The following is a 17,813-nucleotide window of genomic DNA, read 5'->3' as shown; positions in this document are numbered from 1 at the left end:
TGCCTCAACACTAGATTCTTGATCTCTGCTATCTCGCTGGCCACGTGCCCTATGTTTTCCTGAACGTTTACTTTTGCGGAGTTTCTCGAGTTCCTTCGGCGAATGCCACCCCCAGGTTCAGCAGTACTTCAGCAAACACAGGCAACGGCTCCGCTCATACTTGATGTGCCATAACGGGACGCTTACTTACCTACGAATATCATGAACGAGAGGCTTCGTGAGCCTGTGGGACAACATTCTCGATTGTCAGCGCAGGCATGGGCGGAACAAGAAGGTGTTCATTCCCTGCTGAGCGAAGTCTCGATCAATGAACCCCAGACCAAGGAAAGTATTATTCTCAAAAACGACCTTCCCAAACCGCCTACGCCTCCATTCGACAACATCGCTTCGGACTTCGAAAGGGTGCTGAGTTAGGTAAACGAAGCCATGGCGACAAGCATGGCAGAAGTGATTGTTATCCGATACCTGCCCGTGCATCTCGAGTATCTTTCCTATGACACGGCTTCTGACCTCTGCTCGCATGACCTCCCCGGACTGGGTCCCCACGGTGTTTCGTCCCGACTCATGGATATAGGAGCCGGAGGGCGTCCGTACTTTGACTTAGAGGGCTTGGTCACCTGTGCTCACACGCTTATCTCTGGAAGGGGGTTCAACAGAAGGTTCGTAGTTTAGGAAGTGCTTTGCTCTCATCATGACAGTTTGCGTTGAAGCCTAAGAAAGCACGAAGATCACTTTGCTTGCTGCAGCGACCCCGTTTGCTAGAGTGGGCTGCTAGCGTTTCCTCAAGTTCATATAACATTACAATCCGCTGCGCTGGTATTGAGTGTTTCGCCCTTGCGGCGAGACTGACTTCACACTACCACTGAAATTCTTGTACGCTGAGATTTTATTTATCATTTACAATGGCGACTTTCCACAGAGAGATAGGGCACCATACACTTGCACTTGCTTTTTTAAACCCTAGCGTAGAGTCTGTGCTCGTTTGAGCGCCAGCGGTGGGCGAATAAACGGTGCGCTACCAGAGGTAATCTTGGAGGCAGTGGTTGCGGGGCGCGTTTCCACCTTGTTCGAGAAATGGCGCCACGCGGTGTGCGTGCTGCCATCTCCCAAAGGCTCTGTCTGGTGCCTACTGCCAAACGTCACCATCAACGCCATACAGGACTAATGACGTGAGACCTATATGTGTTTTCTTTTATGTTGGGAACGAGAACAACTTTGTTGCAGACTGGGAGCACGTCGTAGTTTGCCGAACAGAATTTACGTCAGTGATAGCGCTGTTGGTCGCGGAAACTTCACGCCATTCCTTGCCACGCTAGAAAAAAATATATATATATATCTCGTATCGAGTCTGCATCTTGCCTCTCTAGGTCATCTCACATTTGCGTTTGTTTTATTTATCCGCGTCTTGCATCACGACCTGTCGAACACAACAGCGTCTTAAGTGTCGCGTAAACGCAGTATTCAGCGACGATAATAAGACTTTTGTGCAACGTAGCTGTAAGTGTAATGTTGAACTCTCAGCAGCGAATCAACAGTTATATTATTCATTGCCTACATCAGAATGGTAATCTGTGGAAGTCTTAAACCTGCCGTCGAAGTTACATTTTAAAAGTTGACAGATGCATACCGTAGGTCAAACGCCGCATCTGCAACATCTCACAACGCATGGTTTTTCACGGTAAGGGTTATCACGATAAGGGTTAATTCCGCACCAATTGAAGAACGCACCGTAGGGAATATAGACAAGGGCGCGCTTGTTTCAGTCTCTTCCTAGTTCTCGCTCTCTAATGGTGCGCTAAAACATTAACCGTGAAATGCTACGAATTAGCCCATATGAGTTGATTTCTCCGTGTACTTCTCTGCAGCCTAAAATATCACCCCTTGGGAACGACCCCGTAGCCGTCGGCCAGTGAGAGATTAACCCTTTCAGCCCTGGAGTTTTTATTTTTGTCCGAGGATGCTTTTGTACGTGTTTTCCTAATAGTTAGGGCCTCAGAAGACCACAACCAAGAAATTGAGTCAGTGGTGTAATTATTTACGGATTTACATACATGGCTTCAAATGAGGTCATCAGGGCTCAGTGGTCGGCAAATGAGTAAAACGGCTTCTTTATTTCACTAGAGTACACAAATGCCGAACCAGCGTCGTATTTGGCAGTGGGGAAGTCCTTGAAACAACTTCAAGATTTCGTCCCGAAAACGGCGCTTACCCGCCTCGGCGTCATCCATGACTTCAGTAAAGCTTGCTCTTCTTTGTGGCTCCCAGCCACACAAGAATGCCACACTTGTGGTGTCGATCGCAATGGGGATCATTGAAGAAGTACTACCCCAAGAATTAGCAGTTTTGGTTTCGGCCCCGAGGTGCTAGGAGAACTTTTGTGCGGTGTCGTCAATTGACGACGCCAGGGCCGAAAGGGTTAAAGAGGAGCGTTATGGACTCGAGAACAGTAGACGAGATTAAGCTGTAACTCACCGGCCGCATTCCATAGTGTGGTGATGTCGGCGTTGGTTATAAGAGGACATCCGAGGCTTTCAGAGTTTTCCCAGGAGGTGCTGGCTAACCAACTTGTGTTTTTTATTGCGATCGCAATTATATGGACATTTTGGACGGATTTTTGCCGTCGCCGTTGCCGTCATGTCCCGTATAAAGTACACATTGAGAACAACCTCCCGGATTGTGTGTTCTACCGCAGGTAAAAGCGCGCGAGCGGGGACGACGAACGCGGCTGACGCAGAGATCAGACAGGCCGGCCCATCTCCGTCGCTCGGAGGGCGCATGCGACATCACCCCACTCGGGAGGCCCGTGGTCGAAGCAGAGAGGAAATGCCCCGGCCGTCTTGAACGAGAGCATGAAAAGAAGCGAGGGGGGAGTGGGTGTCGCTCGAGCAGCAACTTTGAACTTTGATTCTAAGGGTGCGGTCGCGATCGCTGGCAAGCGTGCTACCTCGGCAGCCACCAGCGGGCGGCTCGCATATCCTTCTACGTGCTGCGCTCTCAACGCGAAGAGACTGTGCGGAAACAGCATTTCTCCATGCAGCGGCCATATTCCATTACACCAACGTTTTGTAGAGCTACGCGAGATCGGATCCAGAAAAATTAGCTGCCAGCCTCACTTCATATAACATTACAATTTGTTGCTATCGCCCTCATTTCTTCGCCCTTGTGGTGAAACTGTGACTTTCTTTCTCCCTCTCGTCCTGCCTTTACGATGTGCCCCTCCGTTTACTCTCCATGGCGAAGCATTTTTCTTTCAGATGCGAAGCAGCTTAAGGCGGGGCTTTGTCCATCCATCTCTCCCGCGGTGTCCACACCCCCACTACGCATGCGCGTTCCCTCCCTCTCTCTCTCCTCTCCTACGCTGCCCCCTCTCGCGCGCCTGCGACCGCGTTCCCCGCTCGCTCTGTGAGAAGAATTAACGGCCAGGCTAAAGGGAAGACACGACGCGCGTAGCGTTCCCCTTCGCGTTCCACGTCGCCTTGGGTGGATGGATGCAGCTTACGGCACAGGACTTCGCCCCAGCTTAATACCTGGCGAGCCAGCTCCTAAAAAATATTACACCACCTCACGCTCAAGCGAGCCATCTCCCCGCTGCTTCGCATCCACACATGGTTCCCTTTAGCGGGAGATGGTGCAATTTTTTCTTTCCCGATCCCCTTTTCTGGAAAATCCTTTTACCATCTTCGCTAAAACAGTACTGTAAAAGAGAAAAAAAAAGATATCTATAATTATATCCAGATAACACGGCAGGAGTACATGTAGCCGTATAATGCATTTCTGCACACGGAAGTGTTTCGGAGACAATGATATCTTCAAAGGAACAAGGCCAGAAACGAACACAGAGGCCTTCAGCAGTTTATTCCGCACTGAGCTCATTACTGCAGCTTTAGAATTTTCGCGCACGCAAGATAAGACAATAACAGCACTACATTTGGCACCTTACAATATTCAGTGAAGTCCTGTTATGTTGAGCACACACGGTACAGCCTTGCCATTGTAAAAACCGGTTTGGGAAAGGCTTCTCGCTTTTGTTAGTTTCTCTTAAGACTCACAAGACCGAGGCTTACAGCCTATGGTAGTCTCTTTGAAAGATCTGGCTGATTACCTAGAGCAAAATGAGGTCACCGTCGACGCTTTATATTCTAATCTATGGGTGCTTCGCAGTGTAGTCCGTGCTGTCATTGGCATGACACCGGGACGTTACGGGAGGCCGCCGTTCGAGATCACAACATAGTATCACGGTGCAGATCCACATGCACGGCTTGGGCATGCAGGGCAAAGAGAATATTCAAATAATTGAGCTTGTAACCGATTAATACAAGTCAGACCTACGTAATTTATAGGCTATACCTTTCGACTCGGTAACACAAGAAGCGTACTTAAGTTACTTTTTTCATTTAAGCAACAAACTAAGCGTGGTCAGTTACTCCATTAACGAGACAATTCGTAGAAGCGACTCTGCTTTGAGCATTAGAATTAGGTCGCATATGTAAGGAGAACTCCCGTGATGAAGCCAAGGAAATTATTTTTGCAAGTGAAGCTTTCTGAAGTGCCTGACCATGGCACTGGTTGTCTCGGTCGAGCGAAAATGCTTACATTAAAAATAAATTGATCTATGTGCCTTGTGGGGGCAGTGGCAAGATATTGCACCTTTACAGAAACGTTCGATGCTTCAGAAATTACGCCATACTCACACACAACTAGCGTTTTATTCCCCTGTTAAACGGAGACACATGAACCCCTTTTAACTCGTTTGTCCTTACATCGAGAAAGAAGCGCTTCGCGTCACATAGTCGCCCTTAGGCTACAGAAGTTTACTGGAACTTTACGCTAAGAGAGTTCGACGACCTCCAACTAGCCCAACTTTCCGCCTTAACTGTCTCGACAATGTCGCTTGACGGCAAAGGGAGCACTCTCGCACCATGAATGAAATACAGAAAAATGAACTTTGACTTTACATGATATTCAAAACTATAAAAAGAAGTTACATGGCTCCAAAGGAAATGTTTTATATTCGCGATAAAGTACTGCCACGAAGAGCAATGGAAAGCGTGCCTGGGGTGAATTGCCAATCGTTCCGACGGTCCCAGCCTACCACTTCCAAATCGCCAAAAAAAAGCTTAACACCCCCTCCCCGAACCACGACAATGAAAGACAACTAAAAGTTGCACATTCCCATCTCTGTCGTCACTCCCTCTGAAGAAGGAAACCAGTTGGTTCAGAAACGCTGGGAAGATAAAACCAGTCTGTTTGGTTGGAGCGACTCGATTCTCACAATTAACACAACCACACAAGCAACTCTGTAAAAACGTTTAGGGTCATACCTTCCCTTCTTCACCAGAACAGTACGGAGGGAAACGCCTAGCCGTCAGTTACCTTGATCTCGTATTCGGTTCAATCCTGCGTTTTTTGTATTGATGAGTTCTCCGACGTGGCCTTTAGCCATGTGTTGTGTATCATCCCCATGCACAGTATAGTATAGCAAGAGGTGGGACAGAGGAGTGAGGGTGAGGCGTAGTGATGTGAGGGTAAGAAGGAGAGAAAGGAGGAGGGTAAAGCATAGCATTGACACTCTCTGCCACGTTGGGAAATCGGCGCTACCGAGAAAGCGAGCGCACGACATGCATCTACTGGACAGCGCAAGGCGCCTACGTCTTTTTTGTTCTCCACCCACGCCCACTTTGCTTGGGCATCGTTTGAACTTGAACTCACCTGTGGTGCCTTGCGCATATGGCATGCATATTCCTTGTGCTGAGCCTGTTCGGAAATACAAGCCGAAAAGCAGTGTCTAGTGCTCGTGCGTTGTCGTACTGCACCAAGCTCCACTCAACGGAAGCCCACGCCGTCATCATGGCCCTTTCCTATCGTGAAAGTACGCAGCATAGAAGCTTGGACACTCTTTCCTTAGCGGGATGCTGCGAAAGACCAGTGTGCGACACCACTGTGCTAACGGCTCTATTCCTGTACTTTAGGTCCTTGCTACGGCTCTGGGCGCAGGACGAGACACTTCTGCAGCAATGAAGTGTCCCCTATGGCAAATATACGTACCTGTTCCTCGAAAGTAGGACAAAAAAAAAAAAGATGGTTGATCCTTCTGTGATAGGAATCGGTATAACACGAAAAGTGAAACGTGTCATCACAGAAGTAGCTGATTGCTTTAGTGCATTGGTATATCAGAGCTTGTATAATGTCTATTGTTGTTTGGCAGATGTAGCACCGCCTGATGTGGACGCACCCACGTTGACGCCTAGTGGCACATCTCCGTACCTACGACTAACGCCCATGATCATGATTTAACGCTTGCGGTAGCTGAAGTTCTTAACATATACGTAGACACGGCATATGGTGAATCCTCCTCAAATATGGCATCAACAAGCACATAATAAACACTGATACTCAATATGCACTAATCCAAAGCGTCGTGAAGCGCGAAGAGAAACGCTACACGCGTTGTGTCTTCCCTCTAGCCTGGCTGTTAATTCTCACAGGGCAAGCGGGGAACGCAGTGCGACATCCAGGCGAGCGTCGGAGAGCTATTTTTCGATATGGATGGATGCTATGAGCGAGGCTTGCGCTAAAGCCACCACCTCGCGGTGTGTTAAACGAAATACACTTCTATTGGAAACGCACCGAATGGGACGGTCGCAGCAACGGTGCGTATTTTTGTTTTGTTTTTCGAGCCTGGTGGCACACATGTCCCCACCCCGATATAAAGGGGACGCTCATCGCATCCATCCATACATCCATGTAAGAGCACTGTGTGAGGAAAGTGTGAAAGATAAAAGGTGCGTTCATGTAGCATCCGTCATATGGTTGGCGGTAGCTCAGTGGGCTAAACGCCCGCCAGCCATCATCGTGGACCGAGAGGTCATGGGTTCGACTCCTGTCAACGAAACTTTTTTTTCATAGTTTTCTTTTCTTTGCCATTTTATGGCGTTCATATTGCTGACGTATTTCCGTGACGGAAATACGTCATGAAAATCTCGGTGGACGCCAGCATAAAACACGTTCGTGTTAAAAACGCATTTCTTGCATAAAAGCGCTGGGAACTTGCAGGCTGCGTATGCGAGCTACGGAGCGCTATATTAGGCAAATCAGCGGCTGACGCCACCCTGAAGCCCGTTTATTCCTGACTCGCGGTGCTCGGCACGCCTAGGAGATGCCAAGCAATAAAACAACAGAAGCCGCAGTTCTAAAAAAATGAATGTGGTTAAACGAACATTTCAGCAGGCCTATCTAGGCGTTAGTTACATTTCCGATTGTACGAAGACTATGACACCTCAGGGTCACCGAGCCCAGCTATCAGCTTCGCTTCAATAATCTCTGTTATTATCTGTTTACAGCATTTTCCAATAAATTTTGTGCCACAGTATTAAGAGGACAGCATACACACTCTGTAAAGAAGATCTAGAAAGGCCAGCGTTATTCTTGACAACGTCTTCTCGGTGCATTTTGAACCCGACATGAATTTATTCTGCATTCTTGGGGGAGCCGACATAATAAAAGGTGGAGATAAGGGATTGTCTCTGCAGCCAACAAAACTTCTTCTCGTAATACATTTCACAACAAATATTAGTGTGTCCACAATACTAGCTCATCCCGTCAATGTACATTGATACGCACGCTCAACATCCGCAATAGTCATTCTTCGGCTGTAGAAAAACTGCGCGAAAAATTGCGCTTTTTGTGTGTTGTGTACTTTCCCAACGCCTTAATTTTTGCCACCGCCTTGCAAACAAATCATAAAAGGTAATCCTTGCCAACCAAAGCCTTTCTAATTACCGCCTTGTAAGCACAAAGTTCGGGCACTCACCTGAGAACCGTGGACTTTCAGGAGCGCGCACAGGAGTGCCGTCCACAGAAGAGCCATGTTGCAACTGCCGTCCAGCCCGCGGCGAAGATGATGCGCTTGTTGTCCGTCCACTGTTTCATTACCGACACACAAGAGAAACTAGAGGCGTCGCTCTACTCGGCGTGCCCTGAATAACCGATCCTTGATTACCGACGTCGCTGCGCGTGCGCTGAGCCCGGGGGATATGGTCTCCCATTCACGTGCTTGTCTCTTGCGGCAGAGGTAAATGCGTTCGCCTTAAGTGAATTAGCCTGGTCCGACTCCCGCTGCCATGGTCTGTTGTCGGTTTTGATTAATGCCTCGCCATGCTTTTCGCTCTGCCGTTGCCGGTACTCCGACCTTGGCCGGGTGTGGTGCATTCAAGGACAGTTTCCCGCAAACTATGAATTCGGCTGGCGCGATGATGACCACACAGCAAGCGTTGTTTGAAATGGACCCCCTGTGACGTGTATGAAGGCCTTGGCTATCATTATGGAAACTTGCGTTTAGTGGAGGGATAAAATAACGCTAAGTGCGATAGCAAATGGTCTTATCGGTAATAGGTAACGCTTTTCTGTTCGGTTATCAGTCGCGGTCTAATCTCGTCTACGTAATACGGCTGAGCCTTATTCATTGGGCCGCGTGCCGCTAAATGATAAAAGAAAACACACAGTCACGCGTATTACGTAAATACGATTGCTCTCCAATATTTTGTGTTACTGTTACTTGTGAGAATCCCGCTGCAAATACAAAGAGCACTTGGTCATATACTCTACCAATATCCACATCGTCCGAGCTCTGATTCTCGTGACCGTGCTTAAAGCACACATTTGGCGTACTAAATTAACATACTGTTGTGCTTACTCTCAAGCATTTTTGGTGTCGCAAGTATTGAACTGATAGTTCAGATCAACAGTTTCATAGCCCCAGTGATTTCGCACAACATGGTAATTTGGTTCTCCGTCTCTTTTTATTCACAATATTTACATCTATGTAAATGTCAGTCACCCCTTCCCATAAAAGTAGCGTGACAACCAATCAAAGCTACGTCATCGAGCGACAGAAGCTGCGTTTATTTTAAACTCTGCAGGTAAGTGTCACTAACCAAATGGTTTTCGCGAAGGCTTTCTCTTGAATGAAAAATACTCCGTAGACAGGCCGGTATAATTATTTCCCTACGCACCACGCTACGTTGCATGAACACTAAAGCAGCTTAGTCGCTGTCTTATTCCCACACTTTCCTACGCCAATGTTCCATACACTCCGCAAAACAGCCAAACAACCTCTGTGAGCATAATGACCTAACTTTTATAAAATGAACGTAGCTGTAGCCTTTACAAAATACTACTTAGATGCTTTATGTTATCTCAAACACGTAGCTTATTCCGTGGCTCGTTTTCAACAAGCCTGTCGGTTTACTGGGGCAAACGTTTCAACATGAAAAAAAGGGCCAACAATTCAGAAAGCACCATTTAGAGCACTAATAGTGCTGGACTAGACAGAGAACGTCAGAAAGGACAATGATCGTGGAAACGCGAGCAACTTCCCATAAGGAAGTGGCAAAACATTTTTGTTCTAACGTCTATTCCAAAAGCGTACAAATGACAAACGAAGTTGCCTCTTTAACAGACTACAAGATTTCTGACAAAATATTTCGCAACTTTCTCTATCTCTTGCATCTGGTTGTGAAAGCGCAAGTGCCAGGTGATTCCTCCAATTAAACAGAGAGGGCTCATTGTGATCGACAATAATCGGACGCTTGAAAGAGCTCACCCATCTTCACGCGGTGTGTTTTGGGAATCCAAGGCGTTCACGCATCTTCCACATATAACGAACGTAGGATTTTCCATAAGCCAATGAAACCTATTGCACACATACACACACATCTCTTCCGCCATTCAGGGATTGTTTCTTACTACCCAATTTTTAAGAGCAATGGCGTGAATAAAGTCTGCCCTTAGAAGTAGCTTTTTGTCGAGCGCATCGAGCCAATGGCATACAACAAATGTTTATGGCCGTATTTCCCATAAGAGCAAGTGTTTCTTCATAATCTCGAAACATTTTCAGGGAGTTATTGAGATGAATTAAGAGACTGCGACACACGTCAGAAAAAAAAAAAGCAACGCATCGCTATTAGCTCCCCGATCTCGATGTCTTTATTGAGAAATTTTTCCTGTGTAGCAGACGCACCGGAGCGTATTTTGCACCTCCGTACGTTCACGTGACTAGCACTTAGCTAAGCGGCTGCAAGTTCTCTCATGTAAAAACCTCATGGCCATTTGCTGGAGCAACGCACTTCGTAAGAAGCATTACCGCGCACCTTCGCGGGAAAGCCTCATCGGAACCGTGGCGCGTGAAGCAATTCGTCCCGGCGGTCACTACACAACCCAAGCACTCCAAAGAACCGCCAGCAGTGTTCCGAGACAGTCCACGGAGCCAAGCTTTGTCGTGTGTCCACACAAAACTTGTTACAAGATGAGCGTTTGCAGATCGGCAAGTGACCTGCGAGTGGGCGTGCGTGTGTTTTCCTTAATGTCAACACACACACCGCGCACGTGAGTCCACGAAGACGTCGTTGCGGCGCCATCTTCTCCATCTCGTGTATCTTGCGAACGTTCTCGTGCGCACAGTCACACGTTGTCTCATACACTAAAAAGAGCACCACATTTCTTGAAACATTCCCGCGACGAAACGAGGCTGCAAGCAAAGCATGAGAAGCGAGTTGAACTTTCCTGGCGACGTCAGTGTTCAGTGATGCCACGCTTACTCTTCACAACAAACTGTACAGACCTTAGTAAAACCGAAATGCAGGCGAGTTGGAGCGTGTCCATTCTTGGGAAGCGCAGAAGAAGACAGCAAAAGAGAGAGAACACTGGAGATGCACTGGACAAGCGCGAGCGCTTGTCCAGTGTTCTCTCTCGTGCGTTGTCTTGTTGTGCGCCCGCCCAAGAATGTACAGACCGACCCTTCGCAATGCTCTCACACAGTCTACCGATCAACTGTTAACCCAGTTCCGGTAGAGTGAAAATATCGGCTCTAAATTCAACCGATATATGGTCAGCAGAATTCAGTTGATACATCTGGATGCAACTGAGATAAGTGCTCAGTTGAAAGAAACTGCAGAAAAGTAGGGCGCGAATATTAGCGCTCACGAGAGTTCTTTTTTTTTCGTGTTTAAAAGGTGCAGACCGAGGCGGTATTTTAACAACAGCGCATTACTAAAATGAAAGTTTGAAAAAAAAAATGCGACTTCAACTCGGGCCCTTACCGTAAAAACTGCAATGCTTCATTGTGCTGCGTCATTAAAAACAATGCTGCGCCTTGAAATGCTGCGGAATCGTGCTGCGCAGCATTTTAAACGGATGTATCCCCTTGTCACAAGCAGTATGAAACTGTAAATGGCACAAATTCCTTGGTATTTTTCCTTTGCAACTTCGCAATTCTTGACTTCAGGACAGTTCACCGCTCTCCCATAGTACAGCACATAGTGCTCCAAGTCATCTACTTTATGTTATAGCGATAACAATTATATGGAGACTCTCGGCGGGTTTTTGACGTCGCCGTCATGTTCCGCATAAAGTCCAAATCGATAACATCGCCCCGCGCTCGCACGCGCTGTTTTGACAGATATCAGTAGGCGGCTCCTACCCCTGTACGGGCTGTACTGTCACCGCTTACTGCGCGTTCAGATGACAGCACGAAAACCAATTCGCTTCCTGAATCGGCAGTATACCCTTACGCCAGAGCTTTGTAAAGTTAAACAAAGTCGGATCCTAAAGGATTTAGCTGCTAGCCTTACTTCGTATAACTGTTCACTCTGTTGATATAGCTTTTATTGCATCACCCTTGCTGCGAAACTGTCTGTTTTCCCCCCTAACCCCTCTTTCATAAGCTCAACAACCTAATTCATATGATGCATCCACGTGGGTACCAACTAGATCAATAATCAAAGATTCTGTGAATGGCAGGTTCGACATCACATCAAGGCCCCTTCATATATGTTCACGGCCGCGCTGAATCGAACACTGCCTTTACGACCTGTTCTATAACAGCGTTCGCTCTTCTCCGCCGCAGCAAGCGCTAGGCCACTTAAAGACGACCAGCGTACGCCACAAGTTATACATGTTGGAGTGTCAGAGAGCCATTTCGTTGGCAGTTCACAGATAAACGAAATTGCCAGTGGTTGTGCATTGTGTTAGCGTGATTGACAGAAAGAAAACGCAAGTATTATGCATGTATTCATTAATTTAATGAGTAAAGGTAATACGACTGCTTGGCAGTTCTCTGGTGGTTTGCTATATTTACAAGTGCATATATTTTCGGCCGGACACGTCATAATACAATAATTTTTTGTCCGTACAGCCAGTCAGCGTTTCTGTAAAACTGTGGACCTTAAGTATTGTCAACTCTTTCGGCATGATGACGCGTTCTTTCTGTATACTAACTGCTAAGCGTCGCACTGAAGCATTGGTGACCGTACGAAGGCAGTATGTCACCCTTGAGCCGAGGTAGAACGTCTGTTGTGGGTAGCCACTTTACAGCGGGCTCGACAAAGTTCCTTGATGACTGGCAACTGCCTAATCATTCTAAAAAGACAGGGCGTGCAAACACGGACACAAGAAAGAAGTCAGGACACCACAAACGCCGACTAACAACTGAAGAGACGCACAACGGCTGAAAAGAATGAATACTTACCAACTAGCTCAGCTCTCTGTTATTCTATGCCTAATCAGTTAGAAGTGGTCATTCGCGCTATGCAGCAAGATCACCCTTCTTCTTTCAATGCCTTCACCGTGAATCTCGCTACATGCTCCAGAACAAAGTCGTCGCTTGTTAACATTGGAGCATGTAAGGAAAGGTGCAGGGACTACACCGGAGTATTATGCGCTCCATGTTTAGTTTCTAAAATGCGATTAACATTTCTTATAAGCTGTAATAAATTGTGATAAAAGCCGCGTTAGCACAGATATTCGCATCCTTTCGCTTGTTTATGTTTATTTATTTTCGGATCGCATGAACTGTGTTCATGTTGCTCATAGGTACCTTACTAAGACCTAGCGCCCAGTACAGTTTCAACCGGACTACTTGATTATTTGAAGTTCTGCACAACAGCAAACGCTAGGAACTGTAGGTTATAAGGGAGACAGTGGCGAGTACGGGGATTTTTTTCCGGTGTTCAATCGTGATTAAATAAAAAAAACACGGGATGTGAATTCCAACACCCGCTTCTGCTGCACAGTAGAGTGACTTACTAGCCAGAAAATCACCGGGCACACTGCTGAACAATGAAAAAACGAAATATCACAAGATGTGTATTCATATATAATTACAACGCCCAAAAGCAGGCGGATCTGCCCGCCTCCTACAGGTAACTGCATAGTAGCAGCGGACGACACGCAGTTTTACACGCAGTCGGTTCGTTGCGCCACTTGCGATAATCGTAAGAACTGACACGAGGAATTCAAGCGCTGCCAGACGCTCCCTTTGAAGAGGCCGTAAAAGCAGCGTTTGATCCAGTCGCGTTGGTATGGGCCACGTTTCGCTAGCTAGCCACAGTGAATGTGCCACTCTGAAGCAAGGCGTACGAACACGTAAATGTACTTCGCAATAGCTCTCCACCTACGTTACGCCTCACCAATTAGGGACAAATGAATTACTGTGAAACCTCGTGAAAGCACTGCGTAAGCATGTACACCAATATTGGCACATAACATCAATAAATTTCATAACACCACATAAAGCTTTATAGATTCCAATATCCCAGTAAATCCAATAAGTTTTATTTTCCGGTGCCATTATTTGTGTATTAAAGTCGCTTCATTTCGTAACCAATCATTATGCCCTTTATTTTGCTCCTAGCCAACGAAAATGTATCGGCATCCCATACAAAAGTGATTTTGTGAAAAAGGAAAATATTGTCCCAATAAATTCCCGCTCCGTCATTTTACCTATGTGGACACGTTTCGTGTTACTGTATTTCCGAAAGAATGTATTGATAAGTCTGAGCCTATTCCTTCATTCTTACGAAAACAGCGAGCGAATGACGGGACAAGTGCTTCCTTTATAGCACGTATCGGCTTATCACCCAGCGTTCTGTACTATTCAGAGCAGCAATGTCACGCGACTTCCTCTTCCCTAACGTGGCATTACTTAGATTCGATAGAGCTGACTATAGTTGATGCCATCGACTGAGTATTAATAAACAACAGAACGACTATTTTCACTGAGTCGTTATATACATAAAACGGGAGCATTCGTTCCACGTAACACGCGCACAACTTCCTTCAACCATAAATGAAGGAAAGAAGTGTTAATTTCAAGGGCTCGTTTTCTTTGTTATACACAATATTAATGGGAACTAACAGACAATGTATGTTTATGCCAGAAGCTCAACACTGCAACTCTCACCATGTATGAACACTGCCTGGTGATGGAGGCGCTCTTTGTGACGATGAACGCAGCCGGTCGCGAGCGCCTCTGCTGTACAGGGGAGAGGGTGAGGCGCTCGTGGCGCGGCCTGGTCGTAGATCACCGCTGCATGAAGGTGTTGATGACGCTCTGGTCCTGGTCTAGGGTCGCCATGCACAGCCCCTTGGCCGACACGAACGCTGCACGTGGGACGGGAGGGGGAGGACAGGGTTCACGGTGGTTTTATTTGTGCCTAGGGCACGATTAAAATATTTGTTTTAGATGCCTCCACTAACGCGAAAATTGAGCGTTGGTGGCGTCAACAAGAGTGACGCAAAAAACCATCATCACGTGATGACGTCTCCATGTGGCGTCATTATGGCGTCACAGCTCACCAAATTTCGTGACGTCATCATGACGTCACGTGAAGACGCTGTCACATTGGCATCATCGGTTGGTGAAAGGTGGGTTGATCACGGAGGAAGTGCATAACCAGGTAAGGCGCAGCAAACTTTGCGATGTCTCCCATCCAGGAGGCAGTGAAAAACCACGTTCGGTGCAGAAAGCTTTCGGAGAAGCGCGGGGAAGGACAATACATCGATTGAGAAGAAAAAGGAGGTGATGGCCTCGCCTTCGAGTCGTCGTAGGCGAATCGAAGAGGGACCTTGTGAATTTTATTTATTTATTTACCTATTGAAACATACCGAGGATCATCACATTCATCCTTGCATGAGGGGAAGGATGCATGTAAATGATTTAGCACTCTACCGTCGCCGGAAAACAATAGTGAAATCCGGAAAACGAATCCAACAGTGTTACGCGCAGCAACAGCATGGCGTAGCTACTCAGCCAGCAGAGGTGAGAACGTAGGCGATATGTTTGTTCTTGCTATGAGAATAACCACTATGATACATTGCCGTACCTCATGCCCTAATATTTTATACTATCAGTCTTGGAGCCTGCAGCTTCGCCAGACTACGGTATTACCAAGCCTGCAGATTTCACAGAATTAGTTGCCCCAGACAAGTATTTGACCACGTCATAGCCGATTTGGCTATAGTTGGTCAGCAATAAAGTGTTTTCATGACAAAATAAATTATTTACGCAAAGTAGATAACGAGATAACGACACAAAAGTAAACTGACATATTGTTTTGTGTTGTTGGCTTCTAAAGATGCTGCAAAGTGACACACTAAATAATTTCGGTCTGATAAATTAGAATTTTGTAACTTTAATGCATTAATTTTGTAAATGTAGGTTCCTCATTAGAAGGTAAAGTTGCGGACAACGTTCCATTTCCGAATTTCCAGCTGAAATTAGAGCACCTGAAAGTCTCTGTGACGTCACTCATATTAGTCTTCATTTCATATTTTAGCCACATGGATGCATGATCATTTCTACGTAACTTATACACGCATCCTATCGAGCAAGAAGTCACGTGTGCATCTATGCAAATGTTACATAGGTGACGCATAGTAGTGCAACATGAGTCAACCCATATTAATTCCGTAACAAGAGGGGGTCTCACAGCTGGCCACCAATTACAATAGGCTCAACCGGGGTTCATTATCATCATCATAGTCAAAAGCAGAATGAACAAGGTGTGTAGCGACGTGGGTTCACATGTTGCCTTACAGTCACATAGTAACACTCCAGGTATCACGGCATGTGAATTGTGTAATGGGTGAGCAGATTACAGCTGCGCAACTAGTCAAGGGCTGTGCCACAAATCGTGATCAGCGCCTCCGGCCATAGCTTTCTCTATGACCTGATCAACGCGGACGTGCGTTTCCGTACCGGAAATAGCGCAGCATCAGAATTTTCGGTCGCCGTCACATGCTCTCGTCACGTGATCAGAGCAAAACGTTACGTATGATGTCACTGGTGCAGAAGCACGTCGCTGTTGACTCTGGTTCTGGCAGTAGTGATGCTGCAAAAATAGTGAAAACTGCGAAGCAGCACGGCGTAGGTTACTGGCCCACAAGCGACACGGGTCAACCACTGACAGCGGCAAAATAGCGACACTCCTGCAATGCCAGGCAGGACCTTTCCTTTTCATTCAAATTTCGTCGGTGGCATGACGTCATACTGACGTTTTTGCTCAGGTCACGTGAGTCTCCCGTATGTGATGGCGACCATCAGTTCTGATACTGCGTTCTTTAGGGTACGGACACATGGAACGCGGACGCTTTAGAGCCATCCACGCATTACAGGGTATACCGTATATAATCATGAGCACCAGCTTGCAAAGATAGCTTTCTCAATGGCCCGGCTATTGCGATCGCTTTCTCATCCTCGACATCGGTGAACAGAGTGACATGGCTGTTTCTTTCCACCATCCTGCCAGCCACGCTCTTATGTGCACTTTTCATTTATAAACGAGTGTCAGAATTGTCGGACTGAATATCCTTCACAACGTATTCTTCAGATCACAAAGCATACCTGACAGTATCCCGATAAATGATTTCAAATTAAACCACCAATTTCTATGTTCACTACTAGCAGTAAGCACCCTAGAGGGCTTTATGACGGGCTCTCAGAAGGCCGCTCCTCCAGCTTAAGCACGTAACTGTGCTGCGTGTTCCACTCAGGCCTGGATGTTTTTAGCGATAAAGATTCGCGCAAGTCCTTGCCGACACTACCAAAACGGCCTTAGCGGTAGAGTCACCCCTGTTTTATTTTTGCTTGTTGTATGGCACATCGACAGCCTTTTCGAGGCAAGAATGATGCTTTTGGTAATGCAAAATGGTAGTTTACTAGTACGACCAAACTCGTTTCCTATTTAGTGTTCTTTTAACATCCCTTAGTTTAGTGAATTGCCACTCTTTTACTGGAATAATACTGCACCTTGAATCCTATATAAATCACGTTGAGGTGATTGCGAAACGCATTTTAACTATTTTGCCTACGAGTAGACCCCTTGGAGCACTTGTTTAGTAGAGTGTCACCTCGGAATAGCGAACGTGGGCTGTTAAATAAATTGAGGCTTTTTGTGTAGCATAGTCACGATACCATTCCAAGCGCGCCTTAGAGCGGGACTTAAGAATAATTTTGACCAGCTGACTTTCCATAACTGTGCCTGAATCTGGGAGCGCGAGCGTTTTTACATTTCGCTCGCATTCAAATGCGGCTGTCACAACCCGACCTCGAGCCCACGCTGTCGAGCTTAGCAGTGCCACATCTAAGCCTCTAAACTAGCAGGGCAAATGTGTCTGCTATTTAAGCAAAATTCTGAGATCATTCTAGAGATAACACTAACTTCCAGACTGTTTAATACCCGAAGTTCACAGTGTTTTGTTGAGGATTATTTCTTAATGGCAAGTTTTCATCGCAACAAAGGAATAGAAGAACGTATAGGGCGCTTAAGCGTTGTCCTTAAGAGTGGAACGCAATATTGTTTATCAGGACCCATTCGCATGACCTTCTCATTCGCTAAGGAAAAAAAGGAGTCGACGAACATTGTCAAATATAGGAAAGCACGTAATTTTCGCTTTTTTACAGAACGTACCAAGAAAAAAGTGCGCTGGATGTTGTATTACAAGGACATGAGGAAGGTAGATGCGAATGTTTTTAGCTT

At 46.5% G+C, this 17,813-nt stretch overlaps 2 protein-coding genes across 2 annotated transcripts in view; both read right to left on the bottom strand.

Moving 5' to 3' along the window:
* LOC119394426 (uncharacterized) overlaps window positions 1–8,220 on the bottom strand; it is a 44,167-nt gene extending 35,947 nt beyond the window's left edge. Inside the window, exon 1 of the mRNA XM_037661729.2 lies at window positions 7,811–8,220. Coding sequence (XP_037517657.1) covers window positions 7,811–7,867 — 57 coding nt within the window. The 5' untranslated portion in view covers window positions 7,868–8,220. The remainder of the gene's footprint in view (window positions 1–7,810) is intronic.
* Window positions 8,221–8,786: 566 nt separating this feature from the next.
* Window positions 8,787–17,813, bottom strand: part of LOC119394424 (nephrin) — a 186,884-nt gene continuing 177,857 nt past the window's right edge. The window contains exons 14-15 of the mRNA XM_049416082.1: window positions 14,237–14,436; window positions 8,787–10,525 (exon numbers count right to left, since the gene is read on the bottom strand). Of these exons, the coding sequence (XP_049272039.1) occupies window positions 14,357–14,436 (80 nt within the window). The 3' untranslated portion in view covers window positions 8,787–10,525; window positions 14,237–14,356. The remainder of the gene's footprint in view (window positions 10,526–14,236; window positions 14,437–17,813) is intronic.

The sequence above is a fragment of the Rhipicephalus sanguineus genome, chromosome 5 (assembly GCF_013339695.2).
Source record: "Rhipicephalus sanguineus isolate Rsan-2018 chromosome 5, BIME_Rsan_1.4, whole genome shotgun sequence".
NCBI classification, from domain to species: domain Eukaryota; kingdom Metazoa; phylum Arthropoda; class Arachnida; order Ixodida; family Ixodidae; genus Rhipicephalus; species Rhipicephalus sanguineus.
Note: the sequence above shows the minus strand (reverse complement) of the source record. Positions and strands in the feature narration are given on the sequence as shown.